General features: G+C 39.6%; 2 protein-coding genes across 4 annotated transcripts; one reads left to right on the plus strand and one right to left on the minus strand.

Moving 5' to 3' along the window:
- The first annotated feature begins 5,317 nt into the window (after positions 1 to 5,317).
- LOC131299473 (pentatricopeptide repeat-containing protein At2g13600-like) lies at positions 5,318 to 14,327 on the plus strand. 3 transcript variants are annotated; one of them, XM_058325027.1, is made up of 5 exons: positions 5,318 to 7,594; positions 7,697 to 7,792; positions 7,900 to 7,990; positions 8,219 to 8,429; positions 12,446 to 14,327. In XM_058325027.1, exon 1 carries the CDS (start codon positions 5,652 to 5,654, stop codon positions 7,440 to 7,442), a length of 1,791 nt encoding a protein of 596 aa, XP_058181010.1. In that variant the 5' UTR covers positions 5,318 to 5,651; the 3' UTR covers positions 7,443 to 7,594; positions 7,697 to 7,792; positions 7,900 to 7,990; positions 8,219 to 8,429; positions 12,446 to 14,327. The 3 variants fall into 3 exon arrangements, with proteins under 3 accessions (XP_058181010.1, XP_058181009.1, XP_058181011.1); XM_058325026.1 differs by having other exon boundaries at positions 5,345 to 7,594; positions 8,136 to 8,429; XM_058325028.1 differs by lacking the exon at positions 12,446 to 14,327 and adding an exon at positions 9,035 to 9,218 and having other exon boundaries at positions 5,345 to 7,594; positions 7,900 to 8,436.
- On the minus strand, positions 13,752 to 14,329 carry LOC131299477 (protein RALF-like 32). Its single transcript, XM_058325032.1, has one exon. It carries the CDS (start codon positions 14,327 to 14,329, stop codon positions 13,928 to 13,930), a length of 402 nt encoding a protein of 133 aa, XP_058181015.1. The 3' UTR covers positions 13,752 to 13,927.
- Positions 14,330 to 14,571: the final 242 nt, after the last annotated feature.

Consider the following 14,571-nt stretch of genomic DNA (forward strand, 5'->3'; position numbering starts at 1 on the left):
TTTTTAATTTTGCGTCAAACTTTTTTGGGTTGTTGATTTGTCTTCGACGAGAGGAATCGACAAAGTAAAATTTTGACACTTTTACCCAAGTTTTTTTGAGAAATAACCATTTTTTAGCGCAAAAATGGTTATTTCTCAAAAAATTTGGGTAAAAGTAAAAAAAAAAATTACTTTTATGATTCTTCTCGTCAAGACGAATCAATAACCCACAAAAATTTGGCGCAAAACTAATAAATGCGAAAAAAAATTCAAATAAGGACAAAATGGATTTAAATTAAGTTCAAAAAAACGAAGCCTAAGGCCATCCACAGTAGTATAATCAAAAGTCAATTATTTTTAAAGTTAACAATGTTTGTGCAAAAGATGGCTCACAATGGTATAATCAAACTTAGCAACATTCTTAGAAATAATCAAATTTTGGGCTTTGAATAACTAAAACTAATAACCTTTTTCAATAATCAAAATTTATAGACCCAACACCACATAAGTTAACTGGTTCCAAAATTTTGTATACACGCGTATTTCAACTACTCCAGTATTTTCTTCTTCTCTTCTTCGCCTGTTTTATATCTTCTTCACTTCACCTTCAAACTGTTTCTTTTTCTCTTCTTCCAAAAGTGAAGCTCATATCTCTCGATCATCTACAATTCAACCCATCGTCGCCGGATTAAGATATTTCACTCTTTTTTTCTGTTTCTATTCCCCCCTCCAAAAAAAGAAATCATAATAGGAGATAAGGAAGTCACCGATTTTTTTCCTAAAATTAAGGGAGGGAATCGATATATGTTTGCCCAAAAAAAACGTAAATGTAGGGAAGTAAATGATGTGTGTGTGTGTGAGAGAGAGAGAGAGAGAGAGAGAGAGAGAGAGAGAGAGAGAGAGAGAGAGAGAGAGAGAGAGTGTGTGTGTGTGTGTGTGTGAAATTTTAGTGGACCCATTATTTTGGTTATGGACTAGAAGTGACTATTGTGGATCTCAACATTGTTAAGTTTAACAATCTCTTCAATGAAAAATCAAAAGCTGATGTATCAACTTTTAGTTATCTATTTTTGATTATACCACTGTGGATGGCCTAACCTAAAACTTTCAGCCCCTTCGGCTACTTGGGTGAGAAATGAAAAGAGAGGAGTGTGGTTTTTTTTAATGATGAGAAAAGAAAAGAAAAGAGTATATTTTCTCACCATCTCATTTGTATAGACTTTCCACTTTCTCTTCTCACCAAATCTCACCACTTTTGGTGAAAAAACAAAAATGGCTCCCTAATAAGAGCATCTCTGGTCCTTACCTTTTTCCTTCCCCAAATTTGGGTCAAAGCATCTCTAATGGCAAAACCCTATTTCGACTCGAATTTATTATTTTTAAATATCCAATGGCATTTATGAAAATAAAAGAGAGGAACAAATTTGATTTGGTGGAGAGAGAGAGAGAGAGAGAGAGAGAGAGAGCGCTCTCTAAACTGTTTCAAAGTTCCGACGAACACAGCTCAGGCAACATAGAGCTCTGGCGAACAAAGATCCGACAGCACAACGCAATGCAAATATCCAATGAACAAAGCTCCAGCAAAGAAAGCTTAGCAACGATCGGCAACTTAGCAACTTCGACAACGATCAGTCGGCTCTGACAAAACTCAGTAGCTCCGGCTAGGTCCTCTCTCTCTCTCTCTCTAACTAGCCGTTGGAAAATGGGTCAAGGCTTTTGGTTGTTCTAGATTTGGGCAAAAAATGGGTAAAGCACAAAATGGGAAAGAGCTTGGATAAAGAATTAAAGAGAGATTTTTGCGGTTCTTGCCCAAATTTTGAATTAGGTCTTAAAATGGGTCAAGATTGGAGGTCATCTAAGGGATTCTTGATTTCCATCCTCTCTCACCTCTTTAACCGTGCATCCTAACAAGGGAGAGAAAACTCGTCCTCACCATTTCTTATCTTTTCTCCCGAAAATCCTCCATCCAAAGGGGTCGTTAGGGTGTGTTTTGAATTTGGAAAAAAATAAGAAAAAGGAAGAGAAATTTTCAAAAACCTTCTTCCCATTCTTTGATTTTTCTTATAAAAAGCGAAGAGAAAGTTTGAACAACAAAGTTCAATTTTCTTTCCAATTTCTTCTGAGGTTTCTCTCTCATTTTTCTTATTGGAGTATTACTTTCTCTTCTTTTCTCCTTCCATCCCCAAGTTTAAGCTCAGTCAATCCTACAAGTAACCTGGCCACCTCCACTCCCCTATTTTTCAGGTGACCTCGCCCTTTGTCGGTCGACATGGCTCCTCTCTCACCACCTCCACCAGCCATCAAACTTCCTTCAAATACCCCTCTTCCTCCTTCACTCTTCACCCTAACCCTTCGTCGAGATAGCATACTAACAATTGTCAATGTTCAATGTCACCGACGAGATTTGGCCACCTCCCTCGTTGGATCGGCGTTGATTGTAGGGCAAAGTCCACTTTGACCCCCTATGATTTGCACCATGTGCGAATACACCCCCTATGGTTCAAAAGTGTGCACATAACCTCGTATGGTTTTGAAAATGTGCGAATAGACCTCCTACCGTCATGTTTTCCATCTATATTAACAGATAAAATATTGAAAGACCGATATGTCCTCATCCTCATCCTCTCCCTTGATTCTTCTTCTTCCTTAAATCTAACCATTCATCCCTTATGCCAAAAATTGGTTCCGAGCCGTTGATATTGTTTGACGAGTACTACATCAATGCCAAAATTCAAGTCGATCAAAAAATGAAAATCTCATGGTCGAATCGAATTTATTATGAAATTAAAATTTTAAATTTGAATTTACCAAGAATTCGATCACTAAGTTATTGATGTCTGATCTAGATGATTTTTTATAGAGCTACTCTATTCTTTATTTAATACATTATAAACGGTTCAGATTAGATTTTAGAGGTGTATGAGATACATCTCTGTTAATATGGATGGAAAATATGACGGCAGTGGGTCTATCCGCACATTTTCAAAATCATAGGGAGTTATGTGCACTTTTTTGAACTATAGGGAGTGTATCCGCACATAGTTCAAACCACAGGGGGAGAGAGTGGACTTTGCCCCTTGATTGTAATTGGTTTACGAAATGAGAAAAAATTATTTCCAACTTAGGTGGAAAGCATGGGTTTCCACCACGCATTGCAGGCCCCGCCGTGTACTTTTTTCAATAATCTGAATTGTTCGTTTTGTAGGACCCGCATAGTAGTACATTCACATAAAAAATCATATTTATTGGATATCGATAGGTATATTAAAAATTAAATCTTAGTTTATAAAATAGACGGCTATGGATAGTTTAACTTTAAACTTATCTACCATCGATTTTTTAAATCAAACTTCAATTTTTTATATACCTATCCAAGTCCGATAAATTTGATTTTTTGTAAAGATATACTATTATGCGAACTCTATATGATGAACAGTTCAGATTACTATAATATAAGTACAGTGGGACCCACAAATGATGGTGGTGGAAAACTTGGGTTTTCCACCTAAGGTGGATGGAATTTACTCTCTTACAAAATAATTTGGCTTGATAGAGAGCTGTGTGTCTTCACACGGCTACCGATTTCCTCTTAACAACTTAGGCTATTGCTTTAGAGAAGTGCTTGGCAGTATTGTACTCCAATGTATCAGTTATTAGAATGAATAAAAGAACAGATATGCTTCAATCGCAAACACAAACACTTCTCAATATGCTACTAACCCAAAGCTTTTGCCTAGCCCAGTATGATTACCGTTTTGGTCAGCGTTTACTAAGTTTTCCTTACTGTCCGGGCCCCAACTTTCCCAAGCTCGGCCCATTACCCAGCAACTTCTTAACCGTTACCTAGCAACTTTTTAGCCGTTACCCAACAAATTGCTTGCCGTTACCCAGCAACTTTTTAGCCGATACCCAGCGTTACCCGACAACTTGTTTGCCGTTACCCAGCAACTTTTTAGGTGGCCTGCACAACACATCCATCGCACAGGTGGTTGCCGGGAAAACGGCTAAAAAGTTGCCGAGTAACAGCTAAAAGTTGTTAGGTAACGGCAAATAATATGCTAGGTAACTCATCGACCGGCGCTCGCTGCTTAGGCGACAGGCTTCTCCCTTAACAAGGAGGAGCAGAAACTAGAATTTCATGGCCGTTTGGTCTCAAATGCTCGTGCTTTCACATCCCGTCGGTAATGCTTGCAGACTCACATCCTCCATGATGGCATTAGGAATCAAAGACCGTTAGCCAGTTACGTTTTTCCGTGCGGGGACACCTTCCCGATGATGCATTGGCGTCTCCGCACGGCAAAGCGTACCTGGCTAATGGTCTTTGATTCCTAATGCCAGGGTGTGTAGCCCCGGGGATGTATGCTTTTCCGTGCGGAGACACCAATGCATCATCGGGATTGTGCCATAGCCAACGGATATACATCAGCCGGCGCTCACCACTTAAGCGACGAGTTTACCTCCCAACAATAAGGCATCCCTCGAAGGAAACACCAATGCGTCATCAAGGAAGGTTACTGAAAGGACAGTCTGGATCAGCCCACATAAGCAAGCCTTCGGTCCAAAAAGTGGGGCATTGCCCCGCCTCCGATTCACGGAATAAGTAAAATAACGTTAAAAGTAGTGGTATTTCACTTTCGCGGGTACTGTTTCCAGGGGTATCCGAGGCCAAACGGCCAAGAATTGCCCAATATAGTTTTGCTTTGCCCTATAAAAAAAGTATTAAAAAATCACGAAAAATTATAAAAGAACTACACAATAATTAGGCGTCTCCACAGGCTTAACGACATCTTGGGCTTTAGTCTTTGTCCCAATCCGCACCAAACCACACCCCGAGTTGATTGGCGGACCGGGTTTTAGCCCATTCCAACACTCGGAGAAGACCCCGTGAAGAGCCGTTCCCAGTCTGTCCCTCGGCCGGCACGTGACGACCCGCTCTCGTCGTGGGTGCAGCTCGAGCAGTTCATCGACCGCCGACGGGTTTAGGACTCACCTGCCGAATCAACTAGCCCTGAAAATGGATGGCGCTTAAGCGCGCGACCTATACCTGGTCGTCGAGCAAATGCCAGGCCTCGATGAGTAGGAGGGCGCAGCGGTCGCGCAAAGCAAGACATGAGTAGGAGGGCGCAGCGGTCGCGCAAAGCAAGACTCTATCAGGTAATTTTTGGCCGTTTGGCGGCTTTGGCCTCAGATACCCTTGAAAACACATCATGTCAGTAATGCTAGGAAAAAAGACCGAAATACCCATGAAACAAGGAGGCATCTCCGGGGTTACGCACCCTAGCATTCGGAATCAAAGACCATTAGCCAAGTAGGCTTTGCCGTACAGTGGAGCTTGTGGCTTAATTTGACTCAAAGTGGAGCCTGTGGCTTAATTTGACTCATCACGGGAAACTTACCAGGTCCGGACATAGTTAGGATTGACAGATTGAGAGCTTTTTCTTGATTCTTCTTGTCGAGTGATTCAAAAGGGCGTGAGCAGTCAGCTGATGCAAATGCTACTGGTTGTGTGTCAGACTACCATCGATTTTGATGGTTGCTATTTTTAGCACTCCGTAGCCATGCAAGACACACTCACAAGCCAAGAATTTGACCTATTAGATGAACCATACATTAATTAGGCAGAGATGAGACCCTGCTTCATGTGTATACCTATCTCTCTCTAGTTGTTGTTCATGGGGCTTGTCTCTCAAATTGCATCGGAAACTATTGGTCCACTTTTGCACTGTTGTTCCATAACCAAAGCGATTCGATATGGGCTTTCCTTACATGCTGCCGTTGTCAAATCAGGTATGCAAATTGATGTTGTTGTCTCCAATCACATTCTAAACATGTACGCCAAGTGTGGGAGAATCACGTCTGCACGCAAGGTGTTCGATGAAATGTCCGAGAGGAGAAACCTTGTTTCTTGGTCTGCTATGATATCTGGCTATGCCCAATCTAAACAACCCAGAATGGCTATTGAGATTTTCTCTAAGATGACGAGGCTTCACTACTCGAATGAATATGTACTTGCTAGTGCTGTTAGTGCCTGTGCTAGTCTCTTGGCTTTGACACAAGGCCAGCAAATTCATGCACTTTCCCTAAAATTTAGCTACTCTGGTGTTTCTTTCGTTGCCAACTCCCTAATCACAATGTACATGAAATGTGGTCAATGTAACGATGCCTTGTGTGTTTTCAGTACTTTGTCTGAGCCGGACTTGGTGTCTTATAATGGCCTTATTGCTGGGTTGGTAGAAAATGAACAACCAGACAAAGGGTTTGAAGTCTACAGAGAAATGTGCCGACAAGGTCTGCTCCCAGACCGTTTAACTTTTGTGGGCATATGGGGAACTTGTAGCACAACAGAGGATTTGAGGAGAGGAATGGCATTGCATTGCCAAACAATCAAACTCAACCTTGACTCCACCCCTTTTACTGGAAATGTTATAATGACAATGTACTCGAAGTACGCCATGATAGAAGAAGCAGAGAAGACCTTCAGATTGATCAAAGAGAAAGATGTCATTTCATGGAATACAATTATTGCTACTTGTTGCCACTGCGATGATCATGAAAAGGGTTTGAGTATTTTCAAAGAGATGGCCAATGGAGATAGTTTGTGGCTCGATGACTTCACGTATGCTAGTGCTCTTGCTTCATGTGCTTGGTTGGCTTCTATACGCCATGGCAAGCAGATTCATGGTCATCTGATCAGAGCAAAGTTGGATAGAGATGTTGGTCTTGATAATGCGCTCCTAAACATGTACGCTAAATGTGGATGCATTGGAAACGCTTATACTGTTTTCAGCCAAATGGACTGCCATAATATTATATCATGGAATAGTATCATAGCTGGATTCGGAAATCATGGGCATGGCTCAAAGGCCCTAGAATTGTTTCATCAAATGAAAGAAATTGGTTTGGAGCCAGATTCTGTTACATTTGTTGCAGTTCTTGTAGCATGCAATCATGCAGGGCTTGTTGATGAGGGTCAAACGTACTTCAATTCTATGGATGAAATCTATGGGATTGCCCCTGAAATTGAGCATTTATCTTGCCTCATAGATATGCTTGGACGAGCTGGGAGACTTAAGGAGGCTGAAGAGTACATGGAAAAGTTTCTGTTTAGGCAAGATCCAATTGTTTTAGGGAGTATTCTTTCTGCGTGTAGACTGCATGGAGATGTATTAATTGGGGAACGTTTGGCAAGAAACCTTCTGAAACTTCAACCTGTTACTACTTCACCCTATGTCCTATTGTCCAATATGTATGCTTCAGATGGGATGTGGAATTGTGTTGCTAAGGCTAGAAAAATGCTGAATGCTAGTGGATTGAAGAAGGAGCCTGGCCATAGTCTGATTGAAGTGAAGGGAGTTGTTGAGAAGTTCACAATTGGTGATTTTTCACATTCGAGAATTGAAGAGATAGTGCACGCTCTCAAGACATTGAGCTGTGAAAGGGATGAAGTACGTAGATACTATTGATGAAGTCATCTTAAAAAGATACTACTGAATATTGATCACTATGCTGCTGTCAAGGGGCATCACTTGGCGCCATATTGAGTTCTGTAGTTGTTGATCCTGTGCATATTTGTTTGAGTCTCAGAGCAACTTCTTATTTTCAAGTAATGCTAAAGGTTAGGTCTATCTCCATTGTTAGTCCTTCCAGCATCCATGATTATTTAATGCCATTTTTTAATTATATTGTCTTTTTTTTTTCTGCTAACATATGCGTGAAGTTTACTAAATTGTTTGTGAGATGGATGCGTCGCAACACGGGTTAAGAGCCCCTGCCATGTCGACTTCCCAAGATGCTGATACAAGTAGCTCAGTTGGTATGTAGCTTTTGTTGTCATAAGAAAAAAAATATCAATCCTTTTATTGACTCATGGCCCATGTAATCTCAAGTTGATTGATAATGTTGTATTTTTTATGACGACAGCAAGGACAAAGCCTTCCTTTTCTGCAGAAGACAAGACACGGTGAAAAACTTCTGAGTCATGGATTTCCTCTATGCTCCCCTCTCCTCTGAGGTAGAACATTTTAAGTAGTGAAGAAAATTATCACATGACTGACTATATCGTATTGAACAAGAATGCGTAACTTTGAACATAGTAAGGCCTAAAATTTGGAGGGCTACTAAAGAAGCGACTATGTGCTGCTGTCATTCATTTCCAGGATTTTAATGCTGAGGTCCTGATGTCTCACTATTCCCAATGTATGTGCTAATTGTCTAAAGAAGTCTTCAACTTTGGCTACAGATGTGAGAGTGGAATACAGATGGAAAATTTGCGTTTTTTTGCTGGTGATTGGAGTGAAGTCCATCAAATACTTCCTTATACATGGACCAATGAAAAAGAGCAGAACTGTTGCCCATCGCTGGATCAGCCTGTTGGTTATGATATTATCCTTGTGGCAGAGGCAGTTTATTCACTATCTGCTCTTCCCCAATTTTATGTGCTCATTATAAAGGTAGTTTGTTATTTACTGTCCAATTCTTTTCAAATTGGTAACGCTCCTTTTGGATGGTGGATTGCATGGAGATGGTAAATAGATATTTTGCTAAGCTCCGTGTACAAGTAGGAATATATATGAAAGGTCACGAGATAGCAATAGTTAGCACGGAAACTTAAAAGAAGGTGGTGTGTCCCTGTCGAACAGCGACACTCCTCGGACACCTTCGGACTCATGTTTGATACTCTTTTTCCATGTCCATATTCAGAAATAAAAATATTAATTTGGACACATGTCCCCCACTCTATCTGCAACTTTTCTGGCACTTATTTGGTGTCTTTGAGTAAGAAATAAATATGCCATCCACACTTCTTAAACACTTGCTAACATGTGACTATCAATGATATTGGAATTTGACATGTCACATGAGTCACATCACAATAAATAGACGTTGGGAAGACAGTAAGTCTTACAATTTATCATATTAAATTCACTTGGAATTTCTTTTTTTGTTGATAAAAAATTTGAATTTGAATTTGTTAAGGGTGTGTTTGGAAGCTGTGGAAAGAAAGAAGAGAGAATTAAAAAAAAATCCTTTCTCTTGTTTGGTTGATGGTGGAAAGAGAGAAGAAACAGGAAAAAGTAGAAAGAAGAAACGGTAATTTTTTCTCCCAATGTTCTCTATCTTCCCTTAAACATTTTCTCTTCCTTTCTCTTTCTTTCCTCAATTTCCGAACAGACCCCAAGGATATCTTCAGGGTTCCTAGCCGTCCCCATGTCTATTTTTGAAGCGTTTCCTGAGGCCCATGTCAATTAAATACTTCAAAACTTTATCTTATCTATCATGTAATTTGGGATGTATGCCTATAGTGTTATACATACATAATATTAAAATTATATATATTTATGTTCGGGGTGGTTCCGGGGACACTTAAAAAAACATCTAAAAAAACACCTCAAATCAATCTCATAGTTCCTGATCAATTTTTGATGATCCGAACCGTTCAATGTGTTTAAAACATGTTTTTAAGAGTACTTGCAAGAAGTCAACTCAAAATATGACTTTAAAGTGTTTTATCCAAACAGTTTTTCATAAATGTCTATATATATAGTTTTATGAAAAACTATTTGGATGAAGCACTTTTCAGTCATATTTTGAGCTGATTTCTCGCGAGTACCCTTAATAACACGTTTTAAATACATTGAACGGCTCGTACCATCAAAATTTGATTGGAAACTTTGAGGTATTTTCTTATGTGTCCCTGGAACAGCCCCAATTGATGTTACTATAGATATATAGAATTAGGTTCCGGTGAGGGATCCCTCATTTTATTAAAATGAGGGACTCCCCTTCCCGATCAAATTTCGATGATCCAAGCCGCTCAAAGTGATCAGAACGTGATTTTAAGGGTCCCCGCGAGAAATCAGCAAAAAAAATGACCGGGAAGGGCTTCATCCGAGCAGTTTTCATTGAACGGTTCAAAAAAAACTGCTCGGATGACGCCCTTCCCGGTCATTTTTTTTGCTGATTTCTCGCGTGGACCCTTAAAATTATGTTCTGCACACATTGAACGGTTTGGATTTTCAAAATTTGATCGGGAAATGAAAGTCCCTCATTTTAACAAAATGAGGGATCCCTCACTTGAAAATTCCTCTATATATATATATATATATATATATATATATATATAAAACTTCAAGTAAGGACGCCCTTAACTGTTAAGTTAAGGACGTCTCCTTTCCCGACCAATTTGCGATGATCCAAGCTGCTCAATATGTTCAGAATGTGATTTTAAAGGTACCTGTGAGAAATCAGCAAAAAAAAAGACCGGGAAGGGCTTGATCCGAGCAATTTTTGTTTGTTTTTTATCGAACGGTTCAAATAAAAACTGCTCAAATTAAGCCCTTCTTGGTCATTCTTTTTGCTGATTTCTCATGGGTACCTTTAAAATCACATTTTGAACACATTGAGCAGCTCGGATCATCGAAATTTGATCGGGAAGGATGAGAAAAGGGGACATCCGCATTTTATTTAAAATGAGGACGCATGCTATAATATATATATATACACACACACACAGAGTTAGTCTCAAATGAGGTGGTCCTGCGGACCTCCTCATTTCCTGATCGAATTTCGATGATTCGAGCCGCTCAATGTGTTCAGAATGTGATTCTAAAAGTACCCTGGAGAAATTGGCAAAAAAAATGACCTTCATCCGAGCACTTTTTGTTTGAACCGTTCAATAGAGTATATGGGAGAGGGAAAGAGAGAGTAAATGCCTAAATGGGTCATTGGGGAAGGGGCTCGCCGGAGAAAGGTCGCCAGAGTGGGGAAGGCAAAAGGTGATTTGCTAGAGTGGGGAAGGGGAGAGAGAGGGAGAGAGAACATGAGATGAGATGGAGAGAGAGAGAGACCCAATTCTTTTTTTGGTTTGATCTCAGCCACATTTCAATGGCAGAGATGTAATGTTAAATGGTGTGTTAAATGTTAGGTCTACGTTGAATGTATCCTAAACGTATCCGTGTCCAACATTTTAGAGCAATAACGTGTCCGCAAGGCCATGTCATATCTGTGCTTCTTAGGTTAGAAACATGCATTAAAGCTCTCAATCCATCTTGAAATTTAACCAAAAATACAACCGCGGGTGATACGTTATACTTATTGAACGAAGTGATGCAGAATCCATTCATTTCAACTCCATAAAACCAATACAACGTTTGGTCTTGCTACTTGGGCTCTAAAATGATCTGTTTGTCATGCTTGAATCCAAGTGGAGTTGTCTACATTGCAGCTAAGAAGCATTACTTCAGCTTAGGAGGAGGATCGAGGCGATTTCTCTCTTTGGTGGAGAAAGATGGTGAAAACTTCATTAGTATGATGTTCTTAGTAGGTCTTGTTTTTCTTTTCCTCTGTACTGCACCAATTAAGTGTTGTATTTTTAACACTTAAAGAAATAGCACAAGACATCTGATTTGTACAGTAGTTAACTCTGTGTTTCAATTAGAGATGGGCAATTTGTCGTAGAGCATTGCTTTTGTTGTCCAAGTTTGCATATGCGATAGAGCAAGAAGGAAAACTAATACTCCCTCCGTCCCAAATTGCTTGTCCTTTTTGGGCAGTCATCCCACTTAAAAAATTGCCTATATTACACAATCTATAATGTTTTATCGATTTTCAAAACTTTCTCTAGCAAAACTAATTGAGATCAATCAAACAAGATCCATATTGCATATACAAAATGTAAGAATTCTTTGAGAGATCTGAAATAGTGAAAAGAGACCAGCAATGACATGTGGATATACATAAGTTTTGGACCATTTGAACAGATTTTGTATTTATTAGGTCGAATTTATCACAGGGTAAAACGCATCTTCCTTTGGAGATGCATATATTTGTTATTAAGCTGATATTGTGCAGGCATTTACGCCCAAAAAATGTTTAATCGGGAAAATGCATTGCAGTTTGTTTTGCTCCCTTGTGTTGTGATGTCTGAGCATCAAGGCAGGTGTACGTTTATCAACTTGTTGCTCAAATCTTGAGCAGGTTATGTAATGATGAAGTCTATAATTGAATCCTTTTTGTCCATGATCATATTGTTTGTCCAAACGTTGCTGGATTCTGGTGTAAGGCCTAAAGGAATATTATTGTTGTACTGTCCATAAGTGGTTGTATTTGTATAATAGTACGAAAGGTGAAAAGGTAGGTTGTCAGGAGTAATGTTATATGTGTGTAGGTGTGTGACTTATTTGTATAAATGACATAAGCGATGATGTAAGCGAGAGACCCTTTTATGCCTATAAAAGAGGGACTCTCCCCGTTGTAAAAGCAGGCGAGTAAGAATCAGTACTTTCCTATTATATCAGACACGAAGTGGGTACAAACACAAAGTAGGTTAGGATCGAAAGAGTAAGAGAACACAAGACACGGGCTATGTGAAGCACACAAGTTTTGTTTGTGCTGAACGTCATGGCAATTCTTTTATTGTTAGCTTGTGTGGTCTAGTGTGTTGATGAGATGATCCTCTTTTCTCCAGGTGTTATGGAAGGGTGCCTGCTTGCTGAAGTAGCCGATGGTTCCACGAATGTATGAGAGGTATGCAAACTTCATTATAAGTAGATTTTGATTTCAGGTGAAGGTTGTCTCTTCAAATTTTCAGTTAGTTTCAGTGGTAGAGCACAAAATTGATGCATGCTTTCTGATCGGACTGTATATTATGGTTTACTCTAGCTCTAGAATAACGTAATGTTCTAGCTGATTCACATTTTGGATTGGAGCAACATGATCCATCTAGCTACCCTGACATTGAAATGTATTTTTTCAAGTGACTAAAGTACTCTCTCTCTCTCTCTCTCTCTCTCTCTCTCTCTCTCTCTCTCTCTCTCTCAATTTGCCATGGATCTCAAATAGAGTTTGGCCTGAAAGAGTGGTTGATATGTGAAACCTCGGTTAACTTATCTTTTTTTGGCTGTTGAGGTTTTAGCTGGTGTTTGTAGTCTTCGTTCTGGTATTGTTTTCTGCTGCTGTTAGGACTCTCGCCGATATTCAATTTGTCCAGGTTGCTTGGTTTGTTTATTGATGAAATTACGTTACCTAAAAAGCTACATACATGATATTTTGTAGTTACCGTACATCTAGCCTACAATGCTACATACAAGGTATATCTTGTAGTGGTAACCGTCTAGCCTTCAATGCTACCAACAAGCTGATGCATCCTGCACCTACACATACGGTGTGAGGCCGTCCATCTGATAAGTGATTTAGCTAGAAATGTGGTGTTGTTGATCTTTTCCATTATGGTTTTGGTTTTGTTTTTAGTCATACTATTTGCCTTCAGACAATTTCCGTACCCACCTCCTCTAGGGAAGGTGACATATTTATCCCGGGACAGCAAGAGTCACAATTAAAGTTCATAATAAGTCTTTGATCTGATCAACTGATTGTTTGTAAATATACTTTAACTGTTTGCAAAGTGTTTCACTTTTGCTATTTTTGTTCTTTTGGAAAGTTTAGATAGCACACAAAACAAATGTTTTATTTTATTTTTTTTGGTAAGTAAAACATATGTTTGTTTTTGGCAGAGAAAACTAATTTTGATACACATTTTACCGTTACATAGTCTAGCAGCAGGATGAGGATATGTTGCTCTCTCTCTCTCTCTCTCTCTCTCTCTCTGGTATGAATACCAAATAGAAGTAAACAGAAATAACCTTTTCAGATGTGTGAACAAATCGTAAATTGTCGGCTGTATTTCTTCTGCAAAATAGAAAGGATAAAGCATGAATAAGGGGTTTGCTGTATTTCTTCACTAAGGGCTTTGCTGAGAAGTTAGTCCACTGGACTTTTGAATGCTGTGCAACTAAATTACTACGTTCTCACGAAATATATCCGAAAGCTGAATTACATAGTACCCACTTCTATCCATTTACTTGATTGGAAAAACGAGATCAACAACTGATTTTCACGCGTGCACGCACACAAACACACACATAAACACACACACAGAGATCCTGGGGAATCATGCATCGCTTCTACAACGGTAATATTTTGAGCAGCCTCTGTTATAAGGGTTGGACTGCGGCGGGAGACAACCACCAGTCTTGCTATAAGCTTCACCACTAGCACCACCGCGACATACTGGCTCATCTCTCTTTAAAGCCCCGGGCGATATGTACTTGGTCGCCAAGAACCTTCTGGTCACCTCCGACTCCATTAATATCTCCAAATCTGCGTTACATTCTGCTATCGAACCGATGCATTTTACAGGTGCATCATGGGTCGTGGTCGTCGTGACGGAGACAAATCCGCCATGACTTAACAGGATAAGGAGGAATAGAAGAATTGAGAGTTGGGGGAAGATCATGGCGGAGCTCTTTTCAATTGTTACTATGGCTAGCTCTCTTTCTACTTTGAAGGACATTAATAATGGAGGAGCATCAAACTTTTTAAAAGGGGAGTTAGTGGAAGCCACACTAGCAGCATAGAAACCCAACTTAGCCAAACTTAGAGAGAGAGAGAGACTTTCATGATTATACGTCGAACTTTAGACAGGCTTCTAATTAAAAAAAAAAAATTATGAGGGAAATTCAATGGTATCCCCAAAGCAAAAAACAAAAAGAATACCATATCCACCTAATCAATGGTCTATATTCCGCCAACAAT

The sequence above is a fragment of the Rhododendron vialii genome, chromosome 9a (genome assembly GCF_030253575.1).
Source record: "Rhododendron vialii isolate Sample 1 chromosome 9a, ASM3025357v1".
Classification (NCBI taxonomy): Eukaryota; Viridiplantae; Streptophyta; class Magnoliopsida; order Ericales; family Ericaceae; genus Rhododendron; species Rhododendron vialii.